At 40.8% G+C, this 27,396-nt stretch overlaps 1 protein-coding gene across 4 annotated transcripts in view; it reads left to right on the forward strand.

Moving 5' to 3' along the window:
• The window catches only part of LOC124112825 (anoctamin-7-like), a 148,018-nt gene that overhangs the window by 45,983 nt on the left and 74,639 nt on the right, over nucleotides 1-27,396 (forward strand). For all 4 annotated transcript variants that reach the window (XM_048385382.1, XM_048385383.1, XM_048385381.1 and 1 more), the window contains exon 2: nucleotides 8,123-8,246. In XM_048385382.1, the coding sequence (XP_048241339.1) occupies nucleotides 8,139-8,246 (108 nt within the window). In that variant the 5' untranslated portion in view covers nucleotides 8,123-8,138. The remainder of the gene's footprint in view (nucleotides 1-8,122; nucleotides 8,247-27,396) is intronic.

Below are 27,396 nucleotides of genomic sequence, written 5' to 3' on the forward strand. Positions count from 1 at the left end.
TAAATACTAGCCTAAGGTAACCATGGTAACGAGAACCCATCTCCAACATGTCCAAGACAAGCTATTCAGTATGACAAAAGTCATGGCTATATAGTTTTATTACTGCAATGTTATATCATGATAGTTTCATCAAACAAGAAACAAGGCAACAAATGTAGCAGTGTTGTTCGTCTGTGAGTGAGTGAGTGACTTAATATTTAACATCACATCAGCAATATTTCAGCCATATTGTAATCGTCTGTAGATGCTTGGGGACAAGTAAAAGATGTGAGGTGGAATTCTTTTATCATGAGCTTGGCCATGATGAAATGTTTCAAATTTATTTATGTATATGATAGAACACGTCCGAGGGTTGTTATGATATTTAAAACCCGCATCCTGAGGGATTTTCCGAGGGAAAGGGTTTTAAATATCACAACAACCCGAGGGGAAGTGTTTTATCTGACTTATAAACCGATTTTGAACCTTAAAATATCCCCAAACTAAATTTCAACCCATTATAAGTGTACAATAAAGCACGTCCAAGGGTTCTAATATCACATTCAAAACACGCATTCCAAGGATAACGGTTTTAGATATCATAAAAACCCGAGGGGAAGTGATTTATCTAACTTATAAACCGAAAAAAGAAACTTAAAACAACATTTATATTGATAACATTTTTAGGTTTCGAACAAACTTTCCCTGAACCTTAGGAAACTGGTGTAAAATATCTGTTGCTGGCATACGGATCTTGAAAAGGACATTCTAAAAAGCAGTACGGCTTATCAACACCTCTGTAGCCTCGTGGTACACTCACTGGGCTACAGATACGAAGGTTGCGAGTTCGATCCTCGGGAATATAAAGAAAACAGTTGTCTTTTGATTTTACATTTCATTACATGTTACAATCTGAACGGAAGTTATATAAGTAAAATACCCAGGACATTTTATAAAATCCCTGGGATATTATAACACATTATATAGCAAATATGACTTGAATATCCTATAAAATCCCAGGGACATTACAACGTCCCTGTTTATGAGATTTAACCCGACTGGAGAACAATAGGATGACGTCACCAGAGGTTCATAGCCCCGTTTAATTTAGTTTGAGTTAATGAGGTTTCATTGAGTTCATCCTGAATTCAATGTTTATCACTTTTTCCAATAAAACATGATTAACATGCCAACTATGCCAGATTGTTATTTTAGAAAACAAGTTAAATCTGATAACTCCTTCATGTTTTCATCTCTTCAGACATTCACAGATATTTCATGTAAAATTATTGTCCTCCTGAGAGGGTACGTAAGTTCGACATCTTTCAAAGTAAATTTAGATTTTCCATGTTTTTAATCATAGAATATGTGTCATTTTACTATGTGAGGCGAACTTTACCAATATCGCCAACACTTGAAGGGATGGTGTAAATCCTGCTGGGGTCCATGCAGGTAGCAAAGGTACTGTAAGTCCCCATGGTCCCCAGTATGGTGGCCTACCTTCAGGGGCTGGTGATCTATAGCCTGTTTGTATCATGTTATTGTTATGTATAGTGCTATCCTTTTTTATGATTCCAGGCCAGTTTTGCATCTTTTTCTGTGATAAATCTAGTTATTTAACTGTTTTTCGTTGTCCTTCGTTTTATATAAGTTTCAAAGTATTTATAATGTTTCACCCTTGATAGTCACAATATGGCTGAAATTTTGCCGATGTGCAATTTAGCTCACTCACTCACTCACTCACTCACTCACTCACTGTCATTTTACACTTCGGAGAAATGGCCTCCCTGCGTGTTTTCACAGTTAAATTAGATGCCTGGTGTTCGTGATCTTGATTAGCGGGGTAACTAGACAGATTTGTCTAAATGCCTAGTTGCCTTGGTAAATGGAATGCCAGCTAGAGTCAATTACACGCGAGACTTGTGCTGATCCCACTGTCCGCGGTTCGTACACGTATAATAGCTTTCACTATGAGGGTGTCTTTACGAGGCTAAGGCTGATCAGACTAATATTGCTGGTTGCTACAGTGAACAAAGCTCGTTGAAATATGATGATGTGTATTGTATAAAGTGATTCATTATTAAAGTAAATATTATTTTGACACCATATAATTGTGTTAACCTTAAAAGCCTTGTGTTTATGTGATTGGGACACAGAAAAACATGAGTTTCTTAATACATATCATGGGAACATTAATTTGTATAAATATTTACACATTAGGACTATTTGGAAATTTAAACATTTGCATGTGATCAAATATAAACTTGCGTGAGTTTTAAAAGTCAATGAGATCTCTGTTGCAGCTGGGGGCACGGGTGGCCCAGTCGTCTAAGGCGCTGCAATTCGCACGCCATAAACATATGATTGCAATCTCATTAAAATCAGACCTCAGTTCTCGCTATCGCTAAACAAAGATCTGAGGACATTAGGGGACACGTCAGAACGACCTTTCATCTGATCAATCAGAGCATCGCTTACCAGATTATGAAAGTGGCAATCTCATTAAAATCAGACCTCAGTTCTCGCTACCGCTAAACAAAGATCTGAGGACATTAGGGGTCATGTCATCCGACCAATCAGAGCATCGCTTACCAGATTATGAAAGTGACAGTCTGAATGTGATTTCTAATCATGCAACCTCGAAAACTTTAACTCCAAACGATAGTTACAGGTTTAACGACTGAATCCATACAATCTAGACCATCTATTAGCCATTCCAGAATGTTCTTTTGTTCAGGTTTCAAATTTGTAATCGAGAATTTGTCAAAATTTGTTTCGAAGTGTAGTCGCCAATTTGAAATAAGTTCCGTAAAGCATGAGAGAGCTGCCTTCTGATTGGTCATTCCATTGGTCGGTTAGAGTTCACGCAAGGTCGGTCTGACGTGACCCGTAATGAGATGTCCTCAGATCTTTGTTCAGCAGTAGCGAGAACTAAGATCTGATTTAAATGAGATTGCCTATGATTGTGGGTTCGAATCCCAGTGGGGGCACAGGTGGCCCAGTCGTCTAAGGCGCCGCGATTTGCTGTGCAGAGTAATACCCTTGGGCACGCCAGAAACCTATGATTGTGGGTTCGAATCCCGGTTCGCCCCGATTATATTTCTAGGTTTGTCAGCACAATACCCATGCTCGTGGGTTTAACCGAAGTGGTAATCGTCCGAGACCTGCATCACTTTGGGCTTTCCTCCAACATTAAGCTGACACGCCACGAAATGACTGGAATTATTGTTAAAAGCAGCGTTAAACCCAACTCACCTCACCTAATGCATCTTTTTGACACTAGCCTGTAAATACTCTGGACCAAAAGTACACCACGAGCAATGACAGATAACATGCTATAGACTTGAAAACATGGGTTTATGTCAGTGAACTAACCGTCCTAACCGTCCTCACTCACTCACTCACTCACTCACTCACTCACTCACTCACTCACTCACTTTGTAAGGAGTGAAATCTAATGAATATAAGCTGACTAGTAGAATCAAATAGTCTTTGGAAGGACTGACATACCTCTGGGAGTGTTAAGGAGGATAAGGGGGTCAGGCTTTGTTATTCTGTTGTTTTTCTGTACCCTGAATCTTGGAAGACCCGGGGTAGAATAGGTCTTCAGCAACCAATGCTTGCCATAAATGGCGACTATGCTTGTCGTAAGAGGCCACTTGGTTGATGCATGTCATCATATCCCAGTTGCATAGATCGATGCTCATGATGTCAATTACTGGATTGGCTGGTCCAGACTCGATTATTTACAGACTGCCATCATATAGCTGGAATATTGCTGAGTGCAGCATTAAACAACAAACAAACAAATGTTGTACCCCTATGCAATCAAACACTGGCTATTTTTTTTATTTCCATGTGGGGACGATTTTGAGGTCATGATTTTTTGTTTAATGTTTTGCATGTTTAGGAGCTCAATTATTACATAACTAGGTGCTCAGTTAATTTTTTAAGAATAAAATAATTAAATTTACCTTGCGTTCATTGAAATTCCTGCATTGATCTGATTAGCTGAATTGGTCACGTGTTATTGCATTCATTTCCCTTTCTGCTCACGTGTATCGCCATGCACTGGGTGTTTACCAAAATTCATGCATATTCTTTGTCCATACAACCCTTGAGACCAAGGTGAGGTGGGTGAGGTGAAATGGGGTTTAACGTCGCGTCCAAGATTATTGCACGTATATAGCGACGTGCATGCACGTGTGTGTGTGGCTGCTTGTACTAGTCCGGACTGATGCCGATTATAGTGCTAGCACACTGAGATACCATGCCGCAGTTTAACATGAATACCCCACTCAGACACAGTATACTGACTCCGAGCCAACCAGTCCTTGTTTTAGCCCTTTAATGCCGAGCGCCAGACAGGGTAACAACAAGTACCATCTTTTAACGTCTTTTGGTATGCCGTGGCCGGGGATCGAACCCCGGACCTTCCGCTCTCCGGGCGGACGCTCTACCACTAGACCACGGAGGCAGTCTCTTGAGACCGAAGGCCGAGAAGGAAAGAAACAGCAAATGTACAGACTCGCTCGCCTGTTTTTGTCCCGCTCGCCTCGGTGCCACATTTTTTATTTCTTCGGGTTTAATTTCTAACTAGCATTTTTCCAACTGGGTCTGCCCGTTCTCAGGGAACTAATGTTCGAATCTGGCGATAACTGACTATGTCATTTGAAACAGCCGCCTTCTCCTAGACATATTTGTTCCGGCTCGTTACAGTCTGACTGTTGCAGTTCTTCTCGCCTCTTGCCTTGATTGACAGGTCCTGTGAACTTTTAATCCCTCTCTCCGTTGATTGGCGCTACTGACTGTGTGGGCATGTCAAGTTATGTGCATAAATTAAACAATCCCCTGATTCATGTCACGTCACAGTATGTATTCCTACACCAGGAATGTTTATCAATCTCGTCATTTTTGTCTGCTTTTATATAAACAACTGTTTTTGTTTATACTATTTTATATTTTCGTTGTGGAATTTAATTCTAAGCATTGGCTATGTATTTTTGTCGGTTCATTGAGGTATGAATCGAGAAACCGATGTGCAAACTTTTGTAATACAGTTTGCACATTGGTTTTTCGATTCATACCTCAATGAACCGAAAAAATACACAGTCAATCCTTAATTAAAATAAGGAACTGTAATGTTTGAACACTTTAATGTTGTCTTCAAGAGAAAGCCGCAATATTTGTTTATCTGCAGTGTATAGCAGTCTATACAGTCCAATATCAACCCGTCATGTTTATTATGGAAAGCAATTTGTCACGCACATAAGTATATATGCAAATATACCTTAACCGCAGGTCCTATCACTAAATTGTCCCTAACTGCCATAAGCCTGTTTGTGGCTAGGCTCTCCCAGGATGAAGAAGTTCATTTAGTCTATGTGATGGGGACATTAGTTATTAGCAGTCTGACCCCTGGCTCAGAACCTCTAACAAGCCAGACAGGCTTTGTATGCAGATAACATTACACGGATTAGCAACAGTTTCAAAATGGTGCCTTATCGTTTGCTTCAGGGAATCTTTGAAGTTGATATATGTAGATACGTGATGTCAGCTGAGCGGGGCCAATAGTAAAGAAATGGGATCACTTTATGAAACAGACATTGTACAATGATTGTGGAGGTGAGGTGAATTTAGGTGAGGTGAAATTGCGTCCAAGATTATTGCACTTAAATAGTAACGTGCTTGCACGTGTGTGTGTGGCGGCTTGTACTAGTCCGGACTAGTGCTAACCCATTGAGATACCATGCCACAGTTTAAAATGAATACCCTACTCAGACACAGTATATTGACTCCAAACCAAGCAGTCCTTGTTTTGGTCCCTTAATGCTGAGCGCCAGACAGGGTAACAAGAAGTACCATTTTTTTACGTCTTTTTGTATGAAGCGGCCGGCACCATATCCATGCTCGTGGGTTTCACCGAAATGGTAAACGTCTCAGGCCTGCATCACTTCGGGCTTTCCTCCCACATTAAGCTGACACGCCGTGATATAACTGGAATACTGTTTAAAGCGGCGTTAAACCCCACTCACTCACTCACGCACTCACTCACTCACTCACGCACTCACTCACTCACTCACTCACTCACTCACTCACTCACTCACTCACTCACTCACTCACTCACTCACTCACTCACTCACTCACTCACTCACTCACTCACTCACTCGCTCGAACCTGAACCTCTGAAGCAGTATTAAACTAGGGTTCGACAAATGCATATTTCAGGGATTATCCTGGATTGTTTTTCTGTATGAGAGAAACATCTACCCTGGATCAAAACCTGTGACATTTTTTTGGATTTTGGAGTGTCTTGAGATTTTGCTAATTATCAGAGATATTTCATCTTCAAACAGTTGCAACTGTATTTGATGTTTGTTATTTGTGTCTCGAAATAAGATGCAATTAATGTTACGAGACTATGTAAATATGTCCTCGCGTATCCTATTTTCAAACACCTTATTATTCTGATGCGAATATTAAAAAAATATGTGTATGTTATTGGATAATGAGTATCGTAAAGTGAAATAAAATAATGTTTTCATTAATATTTATGTAATTTCTGTTCATTGTTGACTTTAGGAGAAATTATTTACAAGTACAATTATTAGCAGACATGTTTAACACGATCAGCTGTTCATTGGTGGCATGCGGGAGACAACAATCTGCCGTTAACAGTTTTCTAGGTCTTTGACAATGTGTGTTTAGTTTGTAATTGAATGAATTCAAAGTGAAGTGAAATAGCGACTGTTGTTAATGGTGTAACAGTTTGCTCCAAAAAAATATCTTATTTACATTTGAGAATAATATTTTATCAAACACGGTGCTTTCCTCATTTTCACTGTCTATTTCCGTCAGTATCGTATACCTTACCAAAGGAAATATTGTAAAATTTTCAATTTATTAGTATCAACAGTTCAGCACGTGTTCTTTCAAAAATGCATATTACTCCAGGTTTACTCTTTTGTTTTATTAGCAACAATGAAGTCATTTGTTGCCCCAGAAGGTGGCGTGATTGCCATGTGCAGCAGTCAGAAAATGTTGATGAGGAACTGGGAGTTGAAAAGACGGTTGACAGTCACGATGTATATGAGCTACATTTCAATGATCAAGTTGCAGTTTTCAATTTTTATAGACAAATCTGGAAGCAAGCATACCTTAGCATCTGCTAACCTCTAAATTCAACTTGCTGTTTGCCCACTAGAAATTGTTCAAAATTTGTAATTCTCACACATGGACAATTCTTGCAGGAAGGTACATTCGTGAAAACTTTTCCAACAGTGCTGTCTTATCTAAAGGCTCGGCGAATATCATCTATAATAAAATTGTTTGTGACCTGAAATTTGTATATTAATATGGAGCAAGAGTTATGGGTATATCCATTTAGTTTCTGATTTGTTGTCATTCCACAATCGTAATTTGACTGGGGGGCACGGGTGGCCCAGTCGTCTAAGGCGCCGTGATTCGCTGTGCAGAGTTGCGTCCCTTCGGCACGCCAGAAACCTATGATTGTGGGTTCGAATCCCGGTTCGCCCCGATTATGTTTCTAGGTTTGTCAGCACCATACCCGTGCTCGTGGGTTTCACCAAAGTGGTAAACGTCTGAGACCTGCATCACTTCGGGCTTTCCTCCCACATTAAGCTGACACGCCGTGATATAACTGGAATACTGTTAACAGCGGCGTTAAACCCAACTCACTCACTCACTCACGTAATTTGACTGCTTTTTTAAACTTTACCCGTGGATGTTTTTTTTCTTGATTTCTGGTAGGATTAAAGTGACAAAATATGTTGTAGTTAGTGACTTCGGTGTTGTTGATTAATGTTAAAATGGAATTCAAATTTCATGAGCTACCAAAGTTTTATGTTGTTTTGCCAATTTGGTGTAAAAAATGTTGCGCACTCCGCCATTGTCAGCTGATACAAAGATCCGTGCAGTGATATAGGAATTGGTTATGCATAGTCAGAGATCACATGAAGTATTGGGAGTTTGAAATTTGCTGTTTTAGCTGATAGCTTTTGACGAATGAATGAACAATCATGTTAGTTTTTGTTGATAATTTTAGGCAGGGTAGATAATTTTGTTTCATTACGTCATTAAACGACAAACAACCAGATTGTGACTGAATGCGTCTGTTCTGCAGGATACATGTGTGAGCCATGGAAAAGAACAAGATCAACGGCGCCTCTCTGCAGCTGGAAGACTACGGCGCCACGTCCAAACGCCAGTCGGAGGACAAGGTGAAGATCGTGGATGAAGATGTGCTGGTGAGTTTACAGTTACCATGGTTACAGTCCAAGAAATAAGGGGGTTCTGGGCCCTTGAGCAGTCTTGCTGTTGAAGTCAATCTAGGAGCCCTCAAAAACAAGGACCCCTTTACTCTCATAGGCAGATCCAGCTGGGGGCAGGGGGTTCAGACAGGGACAGGCCATTTTATATTCTGGGTAGGGCCTGGGAGTTTGTATAGAAACTGGATACTTTTTTCACCTTCAGCTGGAAAACTATATTTGTTTTTAATAAGAACTATGAGCCTAAATATTTTTGGAAAAAAGTCATGCAACAATGTATATTTTGTGGCAGACAATTTCTTGTTTTTTCAACAGTCTGAAGCATAATTATTTTCTTATGGGTCATGTATCTTTACATTGGTTTCAAATTACTACCACTTAAAATGAAAATGTGTTGCCAGCCGAAATGAGTTTATGTCCCTATAAACATGCTTATTACTGTGTGATGGGTGTTCGCAATGCATGACTGTAACGTATATGACCGCGGATAAGCCGACCCCGTAGATAAGCCGAGGTGTTAACTTGACCATAAAAATACGAAAGAAAATGATATGACCCGCAGATAAGCTGAACAAGGAAGTGAACGGCAAAAAACACTGCGAAGTCGGACTGCAAGACATGTGCCGGTACTCGCAGATATTCAAAAAAAAGATCTGAAAAAAGTTGTAATTATATTAACAAACCAGTCATCCACTTTCATAATGTGGGAAGCCGTTTCTCTTGTCTTTTTTTTTAATCTCATAATGATCGTAATATGTTGCCATCAACAACGAAGCACCATTTTGTGAATCGGTGTATATAGAATTATGAACCCGTGGGAAAATATATCAGCTAGAGCGAAGACTCGCAGTTTGAATTCAGCATCGTAAGCATGGCGTTTTCATTTCAAACTCATGATGGGAATGTCAGTTAGTAAAAATATACCAACTTTTATACCCCCCTTTATACCACTATTGTATGTTAATCCAATTGAATTAAATAAACTATGAACACATTGAATGACCATCACTTACTCACAGGCTTCTCCAGTTTATTAAACTAATCTCTCGAAAACAAAGGAATTAAGCCCCTACTCCCAACACGATCGCTAAGCACCTACAACTTGAAAATGTTTGTGTAAACAACATGACAATACCAATCGGCCCGTTATTATCAGTGCTCATTTCCTTGTGTACCGTGTTGCTTTTTAAACAACAGGAAGCAATCCCAGTGGTCACCGTTTGTGACGTCACAGGAAACAGCTGATCACATTTTTTTGCAAATGGCGAACAGAATAACTCGCCGTTACAGTTGTTTATTTGCCTCTTTCAATAAAGGTAGACACTTGTTAACTATCAATTTATGAACTTTGCAAAACGTACATAATAGCTATTGGCGATTTCATCTGGGGATTAAATATTATAGCTGTGAATTACATATATTGTTACATGTAAAGATTGTGGAGTTTATGAAGAACGATAAACTTTGAACATTCAATTGAAAACTTATCATCGGAAGTAGTAACATGCATGTATAATAATAACTTTATTGATAATTTATAACAATAATGGCTCTGGTCGTGGCAACTTCCAAACTTTCGGGAAGTTGTATTTTATCGGACCGTCATTCAAGCGATGTTTCTGACAGATCACGATCTGAAAAATACCATCATGAAAGTGTATCCCGTGGATAAGCCGACCCCTTTCTACAGAATCTTTTTTCTGGTCCTCAAAATTTGGCTTATACGCGGTCATATACAGTATCTAATTAAACATGCTGGCCACATGCGACAGCTGAGAAATATGCCTCAGTGATTATAATAAGGAATTGCTGAAGTGAACAAATTATGCAGATAAAGTGCCAAAGAGAGAATAAATATTTTTGGGGACAAATTTGGCAATATTCTGGCTGGTCGTTATGAAATTCTGGGACGATCCACACAGAATCTCATGACACATTGCCACATCTTTATAACATAGGCTTTGGTGCAGAGCTCCAGATAAGCTGCGTATCTGCGTAAAATACGCATCAGAAATGCAGAAATATGCAGTCAAATAAAATCCCAAGTGTATCAAATACGCAACGAACATTACAGATACGCTACAAAAATAATCTTGTGCGTATAATCAAAATATTGTGAAGTAACCCTGTGTATACGATTAGCAAATCAGCAACTTATTTTGAAATTATATACGGACATTCCGTCAACCTTGCCAAACTCCACGATGACAGTAACATCATGATCATGTGCCATCACACTTTCTTGTGGAAGTATCGTGGTATTTTTGAGTCCTATAAAGCTCTCGAACCCGCACGACACCAGTTTGCAGAGACTAGATGAATAGCGTTTTTAAATATTTCACTTAAATACCCACATGTGTAAAAACTAGTGGGTAACAGAAATTTTAAAACCCAAATAGAATTACTGATACCCAATGATTTTAAAATGCATGGGTAAAATACCCACAACACCAAATGCTTATCTGGAGCTCTGAACTCGGTGTAAAAAGACATTTTGATTGAATGGCATATTACCGTGTGTTGCCTCATTTCTCTTCTATGATGAAATAACACCACACACCTTTCAAATATTCATGCTTCATTGTGCCAACGTGATCCGATGTCATTGTCAGTCAGTCAGTCAGCTCAATAATTAATGATGACAGTTAGACATGCTTAACCCAGAGATAGCCAAGTTATATACAAGGTATTATTGAGAGAATAACCTGATAACATATGAACTAGGTTGGTTGCTTTGTTGTTTAACGCCGCACTCAGCAATATTCCAACAAAAAGATGGCGGTCTGTAAAATAATCAGGTCTGGACCAGACAATCCAGTGATTTACATCATGAGCATTGGTCCTCACAATCGATGACATGCATCAACCAAGTCAACAAGCCTGACCACCCGATCCCGTTAGTCGCCTTTTGCGGCAAGCATAGTCGCCCTTTACGACAAGCATGGGTTGCTGAAGACCTATTCTTGTCCAGATCTTCACGGGTCAGCAGAGGAAGGTGGTCATTGCGGTTAGCAAGTACAGTATTGAATCTAGGGACTTTTAACAATAGGGTTCTCAAGAGGACACCTTGTCCTTCATCCTTTGTTTCCAACACTGATACATCTTTGCCCGCATGACAATGAACTCTCCGAAATCGAATTAATTTTCGTTTCAGTGGAGTGCTAATACTCAGTCATATTATGAGGGACAATCCATTGGGATGTTTTTCTACTTATGCATTTTGGACTGATGGGTTTAGAAATAACAGGCCGTATGCTGCTGCTTTGTCAGGAAAGACTAGCATGGAACTAACATGTGTTATTGATTATTTGCTAATGATGGCACACAAGTGGTTTAGTGGCTCTAGCCTGATGATGAAGCCACCTAACTACCCTACCATGGGTACATGAGCTGCAGAATGTTGTCACAGCAAGCAGTAATAAATTGGAGTGGTCTTTGTAAACTGGATTGGTCTTCATAAACTGGTTTGGTCTTCATAAACTGGTTTGGTCTTCTTTAACTGTTTTGGTTTTCATAAACTGGTTTGGTCTTCTTTAACTGGTTTGGTTTTCATAAACTGGTTTGGTGTTCATAAACTGGTTTGGTGTTCATAAACTGGTTTGGTCTCCTTAAACTGGTTTGATCTTCATAAACTGGAAGTGAGTGAGTGAATATTGCTTAACGCCGCATCAGCAATTTTGCAGCTATTCGCGGCGAGTCATAAACTGGAAGAATGCCTTAACTGGAAAATGTGGAATGGTCTTCGTAAACTAAAATGGTCTCCATAGACTGAAAATGACATAAACTGGAATTGTCTATACAAACCTGAATGGTCTTCATGAACTGGAATGGTCTTCATCAACTGGAATGATCTTCATGAACTGGAATTGTCTTCATAAACTGGAATGATCTTCATCAACTGGAATGGTCTTTATAATCTGGATTGGTCTTCATGAACTGGAGTGACATTCATGAACTGGAATGGTCTTTATAAACTGGAATTGTTATGCTGTCATTTTATGCGAGTGTTGCCATGTTGCACTATTGATGATATCAATACAGATAAAGATGGGGAAAGATGACTATTGCGATCCAAAATAAACCTCCTTTGGAAAGAGATTTGGTACCTTCATTCAGAACAAGCACAGGAATTACTAGCAGACAGTGATGAGAGTTACCTCCCTTACCTCCCCAATAACCAAGCTCCTTCCCAGCGCGTGACACCTTCGTTACACTCTCGGTGCCCTCTAACCCCATTTGTAGTAACGTTTATACTTTTGTTTATGTCTTTGGGAATGCCATCATATTTCATTTTGAAAAGGTTTACGACTGACCAACTTCTCCCTTATATTCTTACTATATCAATTAAAGATGATAGTTTTAATGAAATAGAAATTCAAATTGACAAACAAAGAAAGTAATTTATCAGCGATAAGTGTATTCGGCGTCACGACAGTCGTCACTTGTTTGTAAACATAACGGTCATTGGGTTGCGAGTTCAACTCCAAGCATGGTTGGGGCCACCTATCACAGTGGGGAGTTTTGACTGGTGGCAGTGATAGTATAGAGAGCTCCGCGAACGGGCTATCACTGTGAGGAGCTTGCCCAATAACTTTTGTTGAATGTGAGACATGGTGTACATGTTAGGTTGTTTCATCTGTATGTTAAATTAAGCCAGGAAATCTACATTGTTTTTGTTTTGTGTTTAACGCTGCTTTGAACAGTATTCCAGTTACATCAATGTAATGAGCTTAATGTTGGAAAAAAGCCTGAAGAGATGCAGGTCACTGACGTTGACCACTTTGGTGAAACCCGCAAGCACGGGTATGGTGCTGACTAACCTAGAAACATAATCGGGGCGAACCCACAATCATAGGTGTCTAGCGTGCCCAAAGGATGCAACTCTGCACAGCGGATTGTGATACCTTAGACGACTGGGCCACCCATGCCCGCCAGGGTATAATGACATCCTATGAACAGAGTTACTAAACCTGACGACAAGATCCATTTAGTCACCTCTTACGACCAGCCTAGATCCATTTAGTCACCTCTTACGACCAGACTTGATCCATTTAGTCACCTCTTACGACCAGCCTAGATCCATTTAGTCACCTCTCACGACCAGCCTAGATCCATTTAGTCACCTCTTACGACCAGCCTAGATCCATTTAGTCACCTCTCACGACCAGCCTAGATCCATTTAGTCACCTCTTACGACCAGACTTGATCCATTTAGTCACCTCTCACGACCAGCCTAGATCCATTTAGTCACCTCTTACGACCAGACTTGATCCATTTAGTCACCTCTTACGACCAGACTTGATCCATTTAGTCACCTCTCACGACCAGCCTAGATCCATTTAGTCACCTCTTACGACCAGACTTGATCCATTTAGTCACCTCTTACGACCAGCCTAGATCCATTTAGTCACCTCTTACGACCAGCCTAGATCCATTTAGTCACCTCTTACGACCAGCCTAGATCCATTTAGTCACCTCTTACGACCAGACTAGATCCATTTAGTCACCTCTTACGACCAGACTTGATCCATTTAGTCACCTCTTATGATCAGCCTAGATCCATTTAGTCACCTCTCACGACCAGACTAGATCCATTTAGTCACCTCTTACGACCAGCCTAGATCCATTTAGTCACCTCTCACGACCAGCCTAGATCCATTTAGTCACCTCTTACGACCAGCCTAGATCCATTTAGTCACCTCTCACGACCAGCCTAGATCCATTTAGTCACCTCTTATGATCAGCATAGGTTGCTGGGGACCTATCTTCAAACCCCAAATCCCGACAATGCCTACATTATGACTAAGACCCATCTCACCAGCTCAATACTACTACCTAGATTCAGAGTGAGTGAGTGAGTGAGTTGGGTTTAACGCCGCTTTTAACATTATTCCAGTTATATCACGGCGTGTCAGCTTAATGTGGGAGGAAAGCCCCAAGTGATGCAGGTCTCAGACGTTTACCACTTCGGTGAAACCCACGAGCACGGGTATGGTGCTGACAAACCTAGAAACATAATCGGGGCGAACCGGGATTCGAACCCACAATCATTGGTTTCTGGCGTGCCCAAGGGACGCAACTCTGCACAGTGAGTCGCGGCGCCTTAGACGACTGGGCCACCCGTGCCCCCCCTAGATTCAGAAGGAGCAATACAATATTACATGAGCAAACATCAAGGATCCCATGACCCTAAACCAGCTTTGTTTGCCTGCTAATAAAGCTGACAGTTAATCATCAGCCTAATGCCACAAGGACAGAGTCTCAGTCTCACAGATACTGTAAAACGTGAAATAAATGCATCTCTAAAAGAATGCGACCGCTGGCCCCTAGCCAAAAATGCGACTCAATATGAATGCGACACCCCCTCCTCTCAAGCATCAGTGGATTTATATCTAAACAAAATGTCCTCTGTCAGGTTTACAGGAGAATCCTCACCTTAATCCAACCTTACATTAATCCAGTCACACACCAAATAGCACCGCTTATTAGCGCTGAGTAGAGTACTTCAGCTAAAACAATACGTGCGCGCTGACTCGTGTCGGCCTTTGATGCAGTCGCAAAGAGCAAAGACACCGTGTTGGGTGGCGTCTGTCTGGACTTGCAGGTGTGATCAGTGATGACATGAGTGAGTAGAACGCTTGTCTTGACCCCAGCAGTGACAATTCACAGGATGTAATTAGTGTTGGAATGACATTGTTTATATACTTGTAACAAGTGCTGCTCAATAAACAGTGATCTGGAATACATGGTTGTTTGTTTTCAGCGTATGTCTAAGTTGGTATTTCTGCTATCCAAAATGTCCTATTGTTGATATAAATGCGATGTTTAATAATGTGAGCCAAGAACACGCGCATTTTTCGCATTTAATTCACACTCGCGTTAATATCAAGATTTACAGTATCATGGCAGGAAGAGGAACAGTTGGACTTGAAATGGTCACATGACCATGGAACCTATTCCGTCGTCAACAGAATAATTTGACTGAAATCCCAGCCGCGGTGACATTCTGTGATTTATTGCAGACATTGGCCCTAGTTTACAAGGAAGTTGTACGCTGCTAGGATTTGATAATGAAGGCTCTCCTTGATTTGCCAGTGTCCGGCGGATGTCTAGACTGCGGCCAGTAGATGTCCAGTCGGAATTAGAAACCTGTCGCTCATTAGCGAGGCCAGCCAATTACTGCCAGTTTGAACAACGTTATCAAACCGAGTTTACAGACATGAAACAATCTGTATAGTAACCAAAGTCTGGAGGAGCGAGGGAGGTATTTGACACGTGGGCATTATTGCAGGCTTTTTATTGGAGATTGATGGAAGTGTGGGCCTTCTATGTTATACCCATGGGGGGGTTCAAGCCACACCGCATTACAAACCACCCTCAATCTAAACAAGGCTCTCACTCTAGAAGCAATACTAAATCCACAAAATAAACTAGAAAACTTCAAGGCCTTAGGCGTATTCTTAATCAAAACGGAACTAATAAAACGCATCTAAAAACACAATAATCTACCAAATCAAAATCACATAAACACACAAACATCCACCATACCCAGCTCCCTTAGTTCTCCTCCCCAACCCCATCGGCATCTATTCCAAATCTCAAAATTCCCAAATTCTATATAAACAACCCCTAAAGCCCCCTCTTGGGTTGCACAGACCACTTTCGCCCCTTTCGGAAACACATTAAATGGCCTGGCCGGGCCCGTGTGCGAAATACGCATCAGTGGGAAAGCGCAAGTTAAATCTCCAAAGTAAGTAAAGTAAGTAAGTAAGTAAGTAAGCCACACAGTTTGTGTGATGAACAAACAAGGCCACCTTCATCCCAGGACATATAGAAGGTGGAATGGATTTAACATAGAGTACAAGATTATTTCAGAATGTGGATGTATGTCTGCCAAATTTTACTTGTCTGGACTCATGCCTCAGTTTAACATGGACACTGATTCTAAAGCCGACCAGGGCTTGTTTTATCCCCTTTGTGCCAAGCACCGGATAGGGTAACAAGTACAACTTTTAACATCTTTTGGTATGACCGTGCCATGGAATTAAATCTTATACAAAGAAAATAAGGCCATATTTTAAAAACTTATGACATTTTGAAACTTCAGAAGGTTCCAAGCCTGGTCCAGTAATTAATTTGGCCCAGCAAATATCGATATGTAAACCATAAAATCAGGTGAAATAATCACGGTCGTCCAGGCTGCCATGTTGGGAGACATTATGTATGGGTTCATACATGGTATTCAAACATTTGCCTTTATGTGTGACAAGCCGACACCTCATCCACTTGGCTACAACTATGCTGTGATAGCTATGGTGCGATGTATGTATTTATTCCATGTGTGTCAGTGTGACTTTTGTGTTAACAGATGAAAATATTTATTTAAAAGAGTGTTTATTGATCGAATGAACTTGTTGATCTTCAAAAGCATAACTCCCTCCCGCGTTATGGTAAAGTGTCTGATCAATGGTATGCCATCAGCAGGATTCTCTATTTATGGGGTTGATGCCGCCATCAATGATGAAAGTGTAGTTGTGAATGATGTCTTATGATGATGATGATGATGATGATGATGATATGGAAAAGTGTCTGATCAATGGTATGCCATCAGCAGGATTCTGTATTTATGGGGTTGATGGCACCATCAATGATGTAAGTGTAGTTGTGAATGATGTCTTATGATGATGATGATGATGATGATGAGCAAAAATATTTCATGATAAGTGAACTTATGTAGAACTTGGACAAGACATTATAGATTTGGTATTAAACAAAATTCCCCCCAAATGGTAGGAATTATACCATTGGTCATAATTTGTTTGTTTAATCTGATCAATTATTAATATTACACGATAGTGCTCTTTGTAACTGTTGTTGTCCAGTTTTTAGAATCTCATCATATAAATGAAAATGGTTTACATATTGGTCCTGAATACATTTATAAGTAATTATAGATCAAAGGAAAAACTGAACATTAAACAAAAATAAATTAATATATCAAATAGCATTTTTTCGCCACATGTGAGTGAGTGAGTGAGTATGGTTTTACGCCGCTTTTAGCAATATTCCAACAATATCACGGCGGGGGACACCAGAAATGAGCTTCACACATTGTACCCACGTCGGGAATCGAACCCGGGTCTTCGGCGTGACGAGCTAACGCTTTAACCACTAGGCTACCCGACCGCCCCTCGCCACATGTGATTACATTGATAATTAGAACTTCACTTATTGCAAAGCCTGGCTTGGAATCAGTGTACTTTGTCTCAGTGAGGTATCCAGGTTAAAACTGTGGCATGTAGGGCTTGGACGAGTACCTCGGGTACTTGGGTTGGGTGGGTCCCAGCTAGGTGGTCCCAGCTAGGTGGTCCCAGCTTGGTGGATCAGGTGGTCAGGCTCGCTGACTTGGTTGATGCATGTCACCGTATCCCAATTGCGTGGATCGATGGTCATGATGTCAATCACTGGATTGTCTGGTTTTCGACTCGATTATTTACAGACCGCTGTCATAAGCTGGAATATTGCTGAGTGCGGCGTTAAACAACAAACAAACTGTTCAAAGAGTCATTAAGCCAAATTCTCTCACTCAAATCCGCACTACCAACTTGACTAATATTTGATCAATATATGACCCAATCACGTAAAAATCAACCTACCCAGAATTACTCAAACACTTAATACCCCACTTCCTGCATATCCTGACAAATGTCTTTCTTAACGAATGCATTTGTGTGACTAGGCAAATTAAATCAATACTCTTTGGGATCTGGTTGTTTATTAATTCATCAACAGGATCGAGATGAATTGGTGTGGATGTATAATGAATCCTTATCATTTGGCAGTAATGAATGTTCAAGGTCAACTGAATCAAAATAAATCGTTGTACCTACTTACTGCTCAGCTCTGAAATACCAGATGGTTATGGGCCAATAAGACTGAATAGGTTCATGGATAATGGAGGCTGATACTAAACCATTGATGCTGGTGGTGTCTCGTGAGGCAAGGTTATGGTTGATGGACACAGTCTTCTAACTCCTCGATGATCAAGAACATGTATCAGTCAAGGACAGGAGATGAAGGCTGCGTCTATCCATGATGTGTTCTGTGTCTGATATCGGAGAGATGCATGCTGCGATATATTATCTTGATCAGTCGTGGCTTGACATATACGAGAACATTAGTTGACGGACTGAAATACGATCAATAGAGGGGTTCTGCAGACATGTAGACTTTCATTGTCTTTTCATTATAATTCCTTATAATAATCAGTATACAGTGTCTCAGTGGGGTATTCATGTTAAACTGCGGCATGGTATCTCAGTGAGCGAGCACTATAAATCGGCATCAGTCCGGACTAGTACAAGCAGCCACACACACGTGCATGCACATTGCTATATAAGTGCAATAATCTTGGACGTGACGTTAAAACCAATTTCACCTCACCTCATCTTTCTTAACGAATGCATTTTTGTGACTAGGCAAATTAAATCAATACTCTCTGCGATCTGGTTGTTTATTAATTCATCAACAGGATCGAGATGAATAATTGGTGTGGATGTATAATAAATCCTTATCATTTTGCCAGTTATGAACGTTCAAGGTCAACTGAATCAAAATAAATCGTTGTACCTACTTACTGCTCAGCTCTGAAATATCAAGAAGTTATGGGCCTATAAGACTGAATAGGTTCATGGATAATGGAGGCTGATACTAAACCATTGATGCTGGTGGTGTCTCGTGAGGCAAGGTTATGGTTGATGGACACAGTCTTCTAACTCCTCGATGATCAAGAACATGTATCAGTCAAGGACAGGAGATGAAGGCTGCGTCTATCCATGATGTGTTCTGTGTCTGATATCGGAGAGATGCATGCTGCGATATATTATCTTGATCAGTCGTGGCTTGACATATACGAGAACATTAGTTGACGGACTGAAATACGATCAATAGAGGGGTTCTGCAGACATGTAGACTTTCATTGTCTTTTCATTATTAATTCCTTCTGGTCTTTTGGGGTCCGTTCCACAAAGTGATCGTAGCACTAAGGTGATCGTAACTCCTATATTTAACATTGAATTATGACTGCCGTAGCGCTACTGTCGCTTTGTGGAATAGGCACCTTGTCTGACTAGGACAAACAAGCCCATCAGGGCCCCGTTCCACAAAGCGATCTTAGCGCTAAGTCGATCGTAACTCCCATTCTTTAACACTGACTTACGACAATCGTAGCGCTAAGATCGCTTTGTGGAACAGGGCCCTGCTGTGTACAGAGAGAGCAGACACGGAAGAGCTTTGGAACATGCTTGTCTAGGTTTCTTCGGGTTTATCTGTTGTCTGTTCTTGTACTTGGAGATCAAATGGGCTTGTGTGGAATCTATACTTCTTTGGTGTCTGTACTTGGGTGACTTATTGTGACAATTCCGTGCTGCCTGGAAGAAACTTTGACTACATCACAGTGCTAAAGAGGCACTTTGCTTCACAAATCACAAGTGTACGGTCAATCCACTATATGCAGATGTAGCAGGGCCTGTTGTCTTCTTTGAGAGGACATCCTTACGTTGTCAGCTTGCTGATGGGGTTAACCTCTGGTCATGTGGACAAGGTGTCCCACCTTGGGTCAGAAGGTCTGTGGTTTGAATCCTATCACGGGACTCGGAAATGGTATGGCTGCTACACTGGCGCCTGACTTGGGGCTGCACACCATCATATCAAATTTGAGCAAAGCAGTGTTAGAAATTGGCACTAGTCCTGTAGTCCTTACCAAACTGCCCAATAGTAAAGGTATCCTAAGGACTAGTAGAAATTGGCCCATTTTAAGGGTTTTGCTATATGTTATCATTATAAGGACTTGTGGACAAAAACTGTTAGTTTCTAACCCTGCAAAGTAGTCTCAGACCCTGCCTGTGCGGCTTGGAACGTGTATAACAAATATATAAACAATGTCATTTAATTACTAATTACATCCTGTGAATTGTCACTGCTGGGGTCAAGACAAGAGTTCTACTCACTAATGTCATCACTGATCACACCTGCAAGTCCAGACAGACGCCACCCAGGCAACACAGTGTCTTTGTTCTTTGCGGCCACGTCAAAGGCCGACACGAGCCAGCGTCATGTATTGTTTTAGCGGAAGTACTCTACTCAGCGCTAATAAGCATTGCTATTTGGTGTGTGATTGGATTATTATAAGGTTGGATTAAGGTGAGGATTCTCCTTTAAACCTGACAGAGGACATTTTGTTTAGATATAAATCCACTGATGCTTGAGAGGAGGGGGTGTCGCATTGATATTGACTCGCATTTTTGGCTAGGGTCCAGCGGTCGCATTCTTTTAGAGATGCATTTATTTCACGATTTACAGTACTTGAGTCATGATGCGATATATACTACTCAAAACAAGTTAAAGAACACCCACAATTCAAAGGCTGTGTGTTGCAATACCCACCAGCCAAGACAGATTTACTGAAGTCTTAAGGAAAATGTGGGTGTTCTTTAACTTCTTTTGAGTAGTATATATTGCGATACATAATTTGCGCCAATTTGGGGTTAAAGGGGGAATTGGGTTAGCGTTGCATCACATGCTATTAGAATACAAAATGTTTGTCGAAACTGCAATCTTATCCAGCACCTTTAAGATAGGTAAATGACACTTTTTAGTTTAGCGAAAGGAATGCTTTTTCAACAAATGAATGTTAAAATCCCTGGGTAATGTTATAAACAGGGCAGTGAGCTATTGGAAGTTGAGCAGAGTGATGTCTTCATTAAACTCAACCCCGAGGGGAATATCAGTCATTCCTCAGGAATAAACCAAGGAATAAAAAGATGGGGTTATGGAGTAGTTCATGGCTGGAGACAGGAAGAGGTTGTTTCAATCTTAGTGGTGAGATGAAATGGGGTTTAAAGTTGCATTCAAGATTATTACATTTTTATAGCAATGTGCATGCGTGTGTGTGTGTGTGTGTGTCTATGTGTCTGTGTGTCTATGTCTGTGTCTGTGTGTGTGTGGCTGCTTGTACTAGTCCGGACTGATGCTGATTTTATAGTGCTAGCCCACTGAGGTACCATGCCGCAGTTTAACATGAATACCCCTCTCAGACACAGTATATGACTCTGAGCCGACCAGTCCTAGTTTTAGCTCATTAATGCTGAGTGCCAGGGGGGGGGGGTGACAAGAAGTTCTAACTTTTTTAACCTCTTTTGGCATGACATGGCCGAGAATCGAACCCTTCACATTCCACTCTCCGGGCAGATGCTCTACACCAGACCATGGAGGCGGTCTCCATCTTCCTGCTTTCATTATTGGTAATGTTAGCTAGACGATACAATAACGATGAAGAACAAGGTCCTTCAGGAGATGTAGGTCTGATTTAATTAAGCTTATATCAGTGTGGGGCAATGATGAGAATGAGGCTAGCTGGTATTAGTGAGTGAGTGAGTGAATTAGGTTTAACGCCGCTTTTAACAGTTTTCCAGTTATATCGTGGCGTGTCAGCTTAATGTGGGAGGAAAGACCGAAGTGATGCAGGTTTCAGACGTTTACCACTTCGGTGAAACCCACGAGCATGAGAATGCTGCTGACAAAGAAACATAATCGGGGTGAACCGGGATTCGTGCCCACAATCATAGGTTTCTGGCGTGCCCAAGGGACGCAACTATGCACAGCGAATCGCGGTGCCTTAGACGACTGGGCCACCCGTGCCCACTGTTAGCTGGTATTAAACAAGGATGCAAGGTAATGAAACCCACCCCTAAAACCTGATTGTTTTTACATGGGGCCCACCATCTTGGTTTTTTTAGGATCCACCATCTTGTTTTGAAAACCTGTGCAGTTTTTTGTTTTTGATCTGGAATCTTTACTGAAAGATCTCTTTCAAGGAAAAAAAGGATGTATGGAGTTTTGTGATTATGGAAATGATTTTTTTGGGGGGACATTTTTTATTCCTTTCAAAGGGTTGTACAACAGGTTCCAAGGTGGTACAGTAGGTTTTATATGAAATGATTGGTATGTAGATTAAATTTTGTTTTTAATTGTCACCAGTCAGAGATGTGAAAGTGCATGTAAATCCTAAAGTGCACATTGGCAGACTTTTCAATTGGGATGATATGTAGTCGCAAGTTGTGAAAATATAGAAAAATACTGATTTTAATAGTTGAACTGTAGCTAAGAAGGACCGCTGCTACTGTCTCAATGCAAGAAGAAATGCCCTCTGATCAAAATTGTTCTTGAAATACGTTCTTCTGAAAGCTCTCATCCTTTAACTGAGGAATGACATCTTTGAAAAGTTTGAAATAGTGTGCATTTCCTCCAATTTGGTACAAAGGCATTCTGCTGGATTCAATGATATTTTTGCCTTTCAAAATACTTTCAAAAACTCTTGGGAAATACTTTGAAAAGATATGTGTGGGTAAAAGGATTTATTTACTGGTTGATCTCTAATCAGTGAGGGTTCCGCTTCTTGTTACTGTCTTTGATATGAAACTCTAGAAGATCACAGAATGCCTCGCAGATGATCACACGTCACAGACTGAGCCGTGTCCATACACATGTAGTCATTACAGCCGACAGCACTCGTCAAGGACTGTGTGGGAGAGATGCCAAGCTGGTGCAGCCCTGAAGTATTCCGGGATGAGGAGTCGGTATTTCATGGCGTAGATTGTGAGAGGGAATTAGTCTTACTTCATGGAGCAGCTCCATGTGTTGTTAGTTGGGACTTGCGCCATTCATCCACTTGTTTGACACTTCTTGGAAAGTAAATCTGTTGACTGAATGACTGCTGAAAATAATTGATGCATGATTGTTGTAAAGTTGTGTAGGTGTAAAGGTGTGGTGAATGGGATTTAAAGGGATATTCTAGATTATTGCATTTATATAGCAAAGTGTGTGTGGTGTGGTGTGTGTGTGTGTGTGCGTGTGTGTGTGCATGCACGTGGTGTGCATGTAGTGTGTGTATGTGTACGTGTGTGCTGGCAAGTGTGTGTGTGTGTGTGTGTGTTTGTGTGCGTGCGTGTGTGTGTTGCATGTGTGGCTCTGTGTCTGTGTGTGTGTCTGAGTGTGGTGCTGTGTCTGAGTTTGTGTCTGAGTGTATGTCTGAGTCTGTGTCTGTGTGTGTGTGTGTGTGTCTGAGTGTGGTGCTGTGTCTGAGTCTGAGTCTGTGTCTGAGTCTGTGTCTGAGTCTGTGTGTGTGTCTGTACTAGTTCTGGTTTTATAGTGTTAGTCCACTGAGATACCATGTAACAGTTAAACATGGATGCCCAATCAGAGACAGTATACTGACGGTGAGCCAACCAGTCCTTGTTTTGTCCCCCAAGTGCTGAACACCAGGCCGGGTAACAAGAGGTACAATCTTGTAACATCTTTTGGGATGACACGGACGATGATCGATCCACCAACCTTCCCGCCGGACAGTCAGGCTCTATCCTCGGAGGGAGATGTAGAGTTGTAATCCTTCACTACTGCTTGTTGGGGAGCAGTTCAAAAATTCATTGTAGGACAAAAAACATTTTGGACAGAGACTTAGGCTTCGGCAAATTTGAATCAAGTCATTCAAAACAGAGTTTGTGTGTCACTTTAAGTTAACATTTTAAGTAAACTGCAAGTGTTCCATTGCATTTGGTTGGCTAACCAAGCAAGTTCTTTCATGTTTTGTTTATTTATTACCACTTAGGGACTACAGTTTTCTGATTGGCTGATAATGGAAGGGGCGGGGATTGCGCTGCAGTTTTGTGCTGACCTGTGTCACTGATTTCTTGTTGTTGTCTACAGTTTTTGTTTGTAAATGATTAAATAAGCAGTCCGTGAAGTTATTTTAGACATATTTACCTATAAAAATTGAATTCATATGTTTTTGAGTTTATTGTTATGGAGCTACGGGGTGACTTTTTTTTCCGTTAATACCTCCATAAACACACAAAAAATCAAATTCTTAACTTGCAGAAGCTGAGTGCCCTAATTACACAAAGACTACTCACAATTATATTAAGGGGCACGGGTGGCCCAGTCGTCTTAGGCGCTGCGATTCGCTGTGCAGAGTTACGTCCCTTTGACACGCCAGAAACCTATGATTGTGGGTTCGAATCCTGGTTCGCCCCGATTATGTTTCTAGGTTTGTCAGCACCATACCCGTGCTCGTAGGTTTCACCGAAGTGGTAACCTGCATCTGACATCTGCATCACTTGGGGCTTTCCTCCCACATTAAGCTGACACGCCCTGATATAACTGGAATACTGTTAAAAGCGGCGTTAAACCCAGTTCACTCACAATTATGATATCAAGACCAAAACTGAAAGTTGGTACCAGACCACGGAGCATATCCCCTATTTAAGTTTTGAGACATACCCCCACCCACTCCTGTAAAAAGTAATTGTGAAAATATTGATGTCTCAGAAAGATTTGTTTGTCAATCCTCTGAATTCATCAAATTGAGATGCAGCACAACTTTCAAGTGTGTCATGATTGCTTTTTCACTCAGCATGTGTTTTTTTTACCTACGATGAACATTTTGTTCATTTTCAGAGTAAAATATGGAAAAATAGAGCTGTTACTTGTTGACCTTGCTGTAAGTTCTGGCTACCAATATTATTTGATGAGCTCCCTTTACTATCTCCCCTGACCCTGTGTTGGTACTGGGTTAGAATTAGTTCCGAGAATTCTTTGCTGGTCATAAGAGGCGACCAAATGGAACTGGTGGTCAGGCTAGGTGCATGGGTTGATTTCACACTCTATGGCGTGGACCATTGTCCCAGTGTTCGCGGTAGGTTTTTGTACAGTGCGTGCAGAAATGAATAATACATTTTCAATTCAAATATTCCGCGTGTGAATTTTTTATTCAATAAAATCAGTACAAGTACAGCTAATAATTATGAGCAAGCTTTAACTTACGGTCCAGTTTTGATATAATGAACGTTCTATCATTAATAAAATAAATATGACTGTTGTTAGCACATGCCCATGTGTGGAAGTTTTCTTCCGTCGCTCTGTTTATGATCGTTCGTATTACCGACTATTACTTGTAAGCTGGGTTCTGATTGGATGAAACAAACGACTTCCGGGGAATTCCATCGATAGTAATGAATGGCGTACTGTGTCTGAGATTAGTTACTCCGTTGCCCAAAGACCATATATGGAAATATAAAGGACGCGATTCAAAGCGCCATCTGGCCACATTCCATTTTTAGCTATGTGAATTTCCAGTCGTTGATTTATTTTCGTCTGAACATCATAAGCAGGCTATCAGCTTTGAATAGTTTTTTATTTTATGGTATTAATACAAAATTAAGTATATCACAATCTGTGCGTGCAAAACACGCATGCAAAATATTTTTTGCGTGTTTATAGGATTTTAATGCGTGAAAAACGCAGGTTTCTGCTTTAACGTGAACACTGTGTCCACAATAATGATCACTGGATTGTCTGGTCTAGACTTGTATATTTTCATGCCACTGTCATATTTCCGGAATAGTGCTGTGTGCAGCGTTAAGCAACAAACATACAAAGTCGCAACCATCTTGGAATATGTAATCCTTGTGGGTAATAGATCCGCAGTACTCCAGGGTCCTGGGCCCACCTGCACAATGCGATCTTAGCGCTAAGATGATCGTAACTCCCATACTTTAACATAGGCTTACGATAGTCTTAGCGCTAAGATTGCTTTGTGCAAGTGGGCCCTGGACCCCGTTCCACTTAGCGATTGTAGTGCTAAGATTATTGTAACTCCCATATGTTAACATAGGCTTACGATCATCTTACTTAGTATTACGATCACTTTGTTGAATGCTCAAACTTTAACATGTACTTACGACAGTCGTAGCGCTGTGATCGCTTTGTGAAACAGGGCCCAGGCTTGTGTGCTCCTGGCTGATTGTGTGTCATCAGACTTGGTGATGTGGATTGTTGCTCCTGCTGTTGACCATTGGTTTGCCTGGTCCAGAAATGAACATTTACAAGCTGCTGTGATATACAGTAAACTACGCTTATAACGAACTCGAGGGGACCACTAATTATAGTTCATAATAACCGTAGTTCGTTATAAGCATACATACAGCATATGTACAACAAATGGTCGGGACTAAAAAATAAGTTCGTTATATGGGTCAGTTCGTTATAAACGTGTTCGTTACAAACGTAGTTTACTGTAATTGGAAAATGCTGATTTTTGCAGAATTTCTGACTGAAAACGTTTCGGTTTTTTTAATATGCAAACAACACACCTTTTTGAGTTAATTGCAATATGTATTCTAGTTTTTATTTGTATCCAAGCGATGATGTCTGTTCACTGTTGGGTGATTTCAGCGTGTGGAAGGGGATAGTGTTTCCCAGATCAATATGGAGTGTGTAAGCATGGTGAGTATGTCAGGTTTAGTTTAATTCCAGCAATTTCACAGATGGTCTTCACACATGGTGTGGAGAATCATGAATGGACCTAGGTTAATTACGTTTATTGTTTTTACATTCGGCCACATTCTAAATGGCATTGTGTGTTCATAGCTTTCAGCCCTGGTAGCCGTGCCGATATACACTTGTCAGAGGGGGACAAAAGTATGTGATCTAGACTACCAGTTGTCGAACTTTCATTTTGTGGAAGCCTCGGTGGCTGAGTGGGTTAGATTGCTGACTTTGATTCGCGCATCATGGAATTTGCTCACGTGAGTCACTGTCTTCATCATCTGATGAACGTCAACAAATACAACTTCAATCCTTAAATAAATAAGTCTAGTGTACATTGATCAATCGGAAGGGGTGCTAATTGGGATTGTTCACTCGCCAATATATTAGCAAATATCGCCGTGGGCCCTTATTAGAGCGGATCGCTTATTACGTCGAATACGGTATTAGATTTTCAACCAGACTTTTAAAAAGTGTGAAGCGGGAAGCATTTAATGTTTAATACTTACTTTTCTGAACCCAACTGTTCATGGCATCTTTGTTCTGTCACGGATGTAACTCACATGAGGCAGGACTGCTTGGTAGGACTATTTCAATGGTGAAAGATTTGTGAAAGGAAGTGAGTGAGTATAGTTTTACGCCACTTGTTGCAATATCCCAGCAGTATCGCAGCGTTGGACACAGAAATGGTCTTCAAACATTGTACCCTTGTGGGTCATCAAACCCGGGTCTTCGGTCTTTACATGTA

Source organism: Haliotis rufescens, unplaced genomic scaffold (assembly GCF_023055435.1).
Source record: "Haliotis rufescens isolate VD_foot unplaced genomic scaffold, xgHalRufe1.0.p SCAF_58, whole genome shotgun sequence".
Lineage (NCBI taxonomy): Eukaryota > Metazoa > Mollusca > Gastropoda > Lepetellida > Haliotidae > Haliotis > Haliotis rufescens.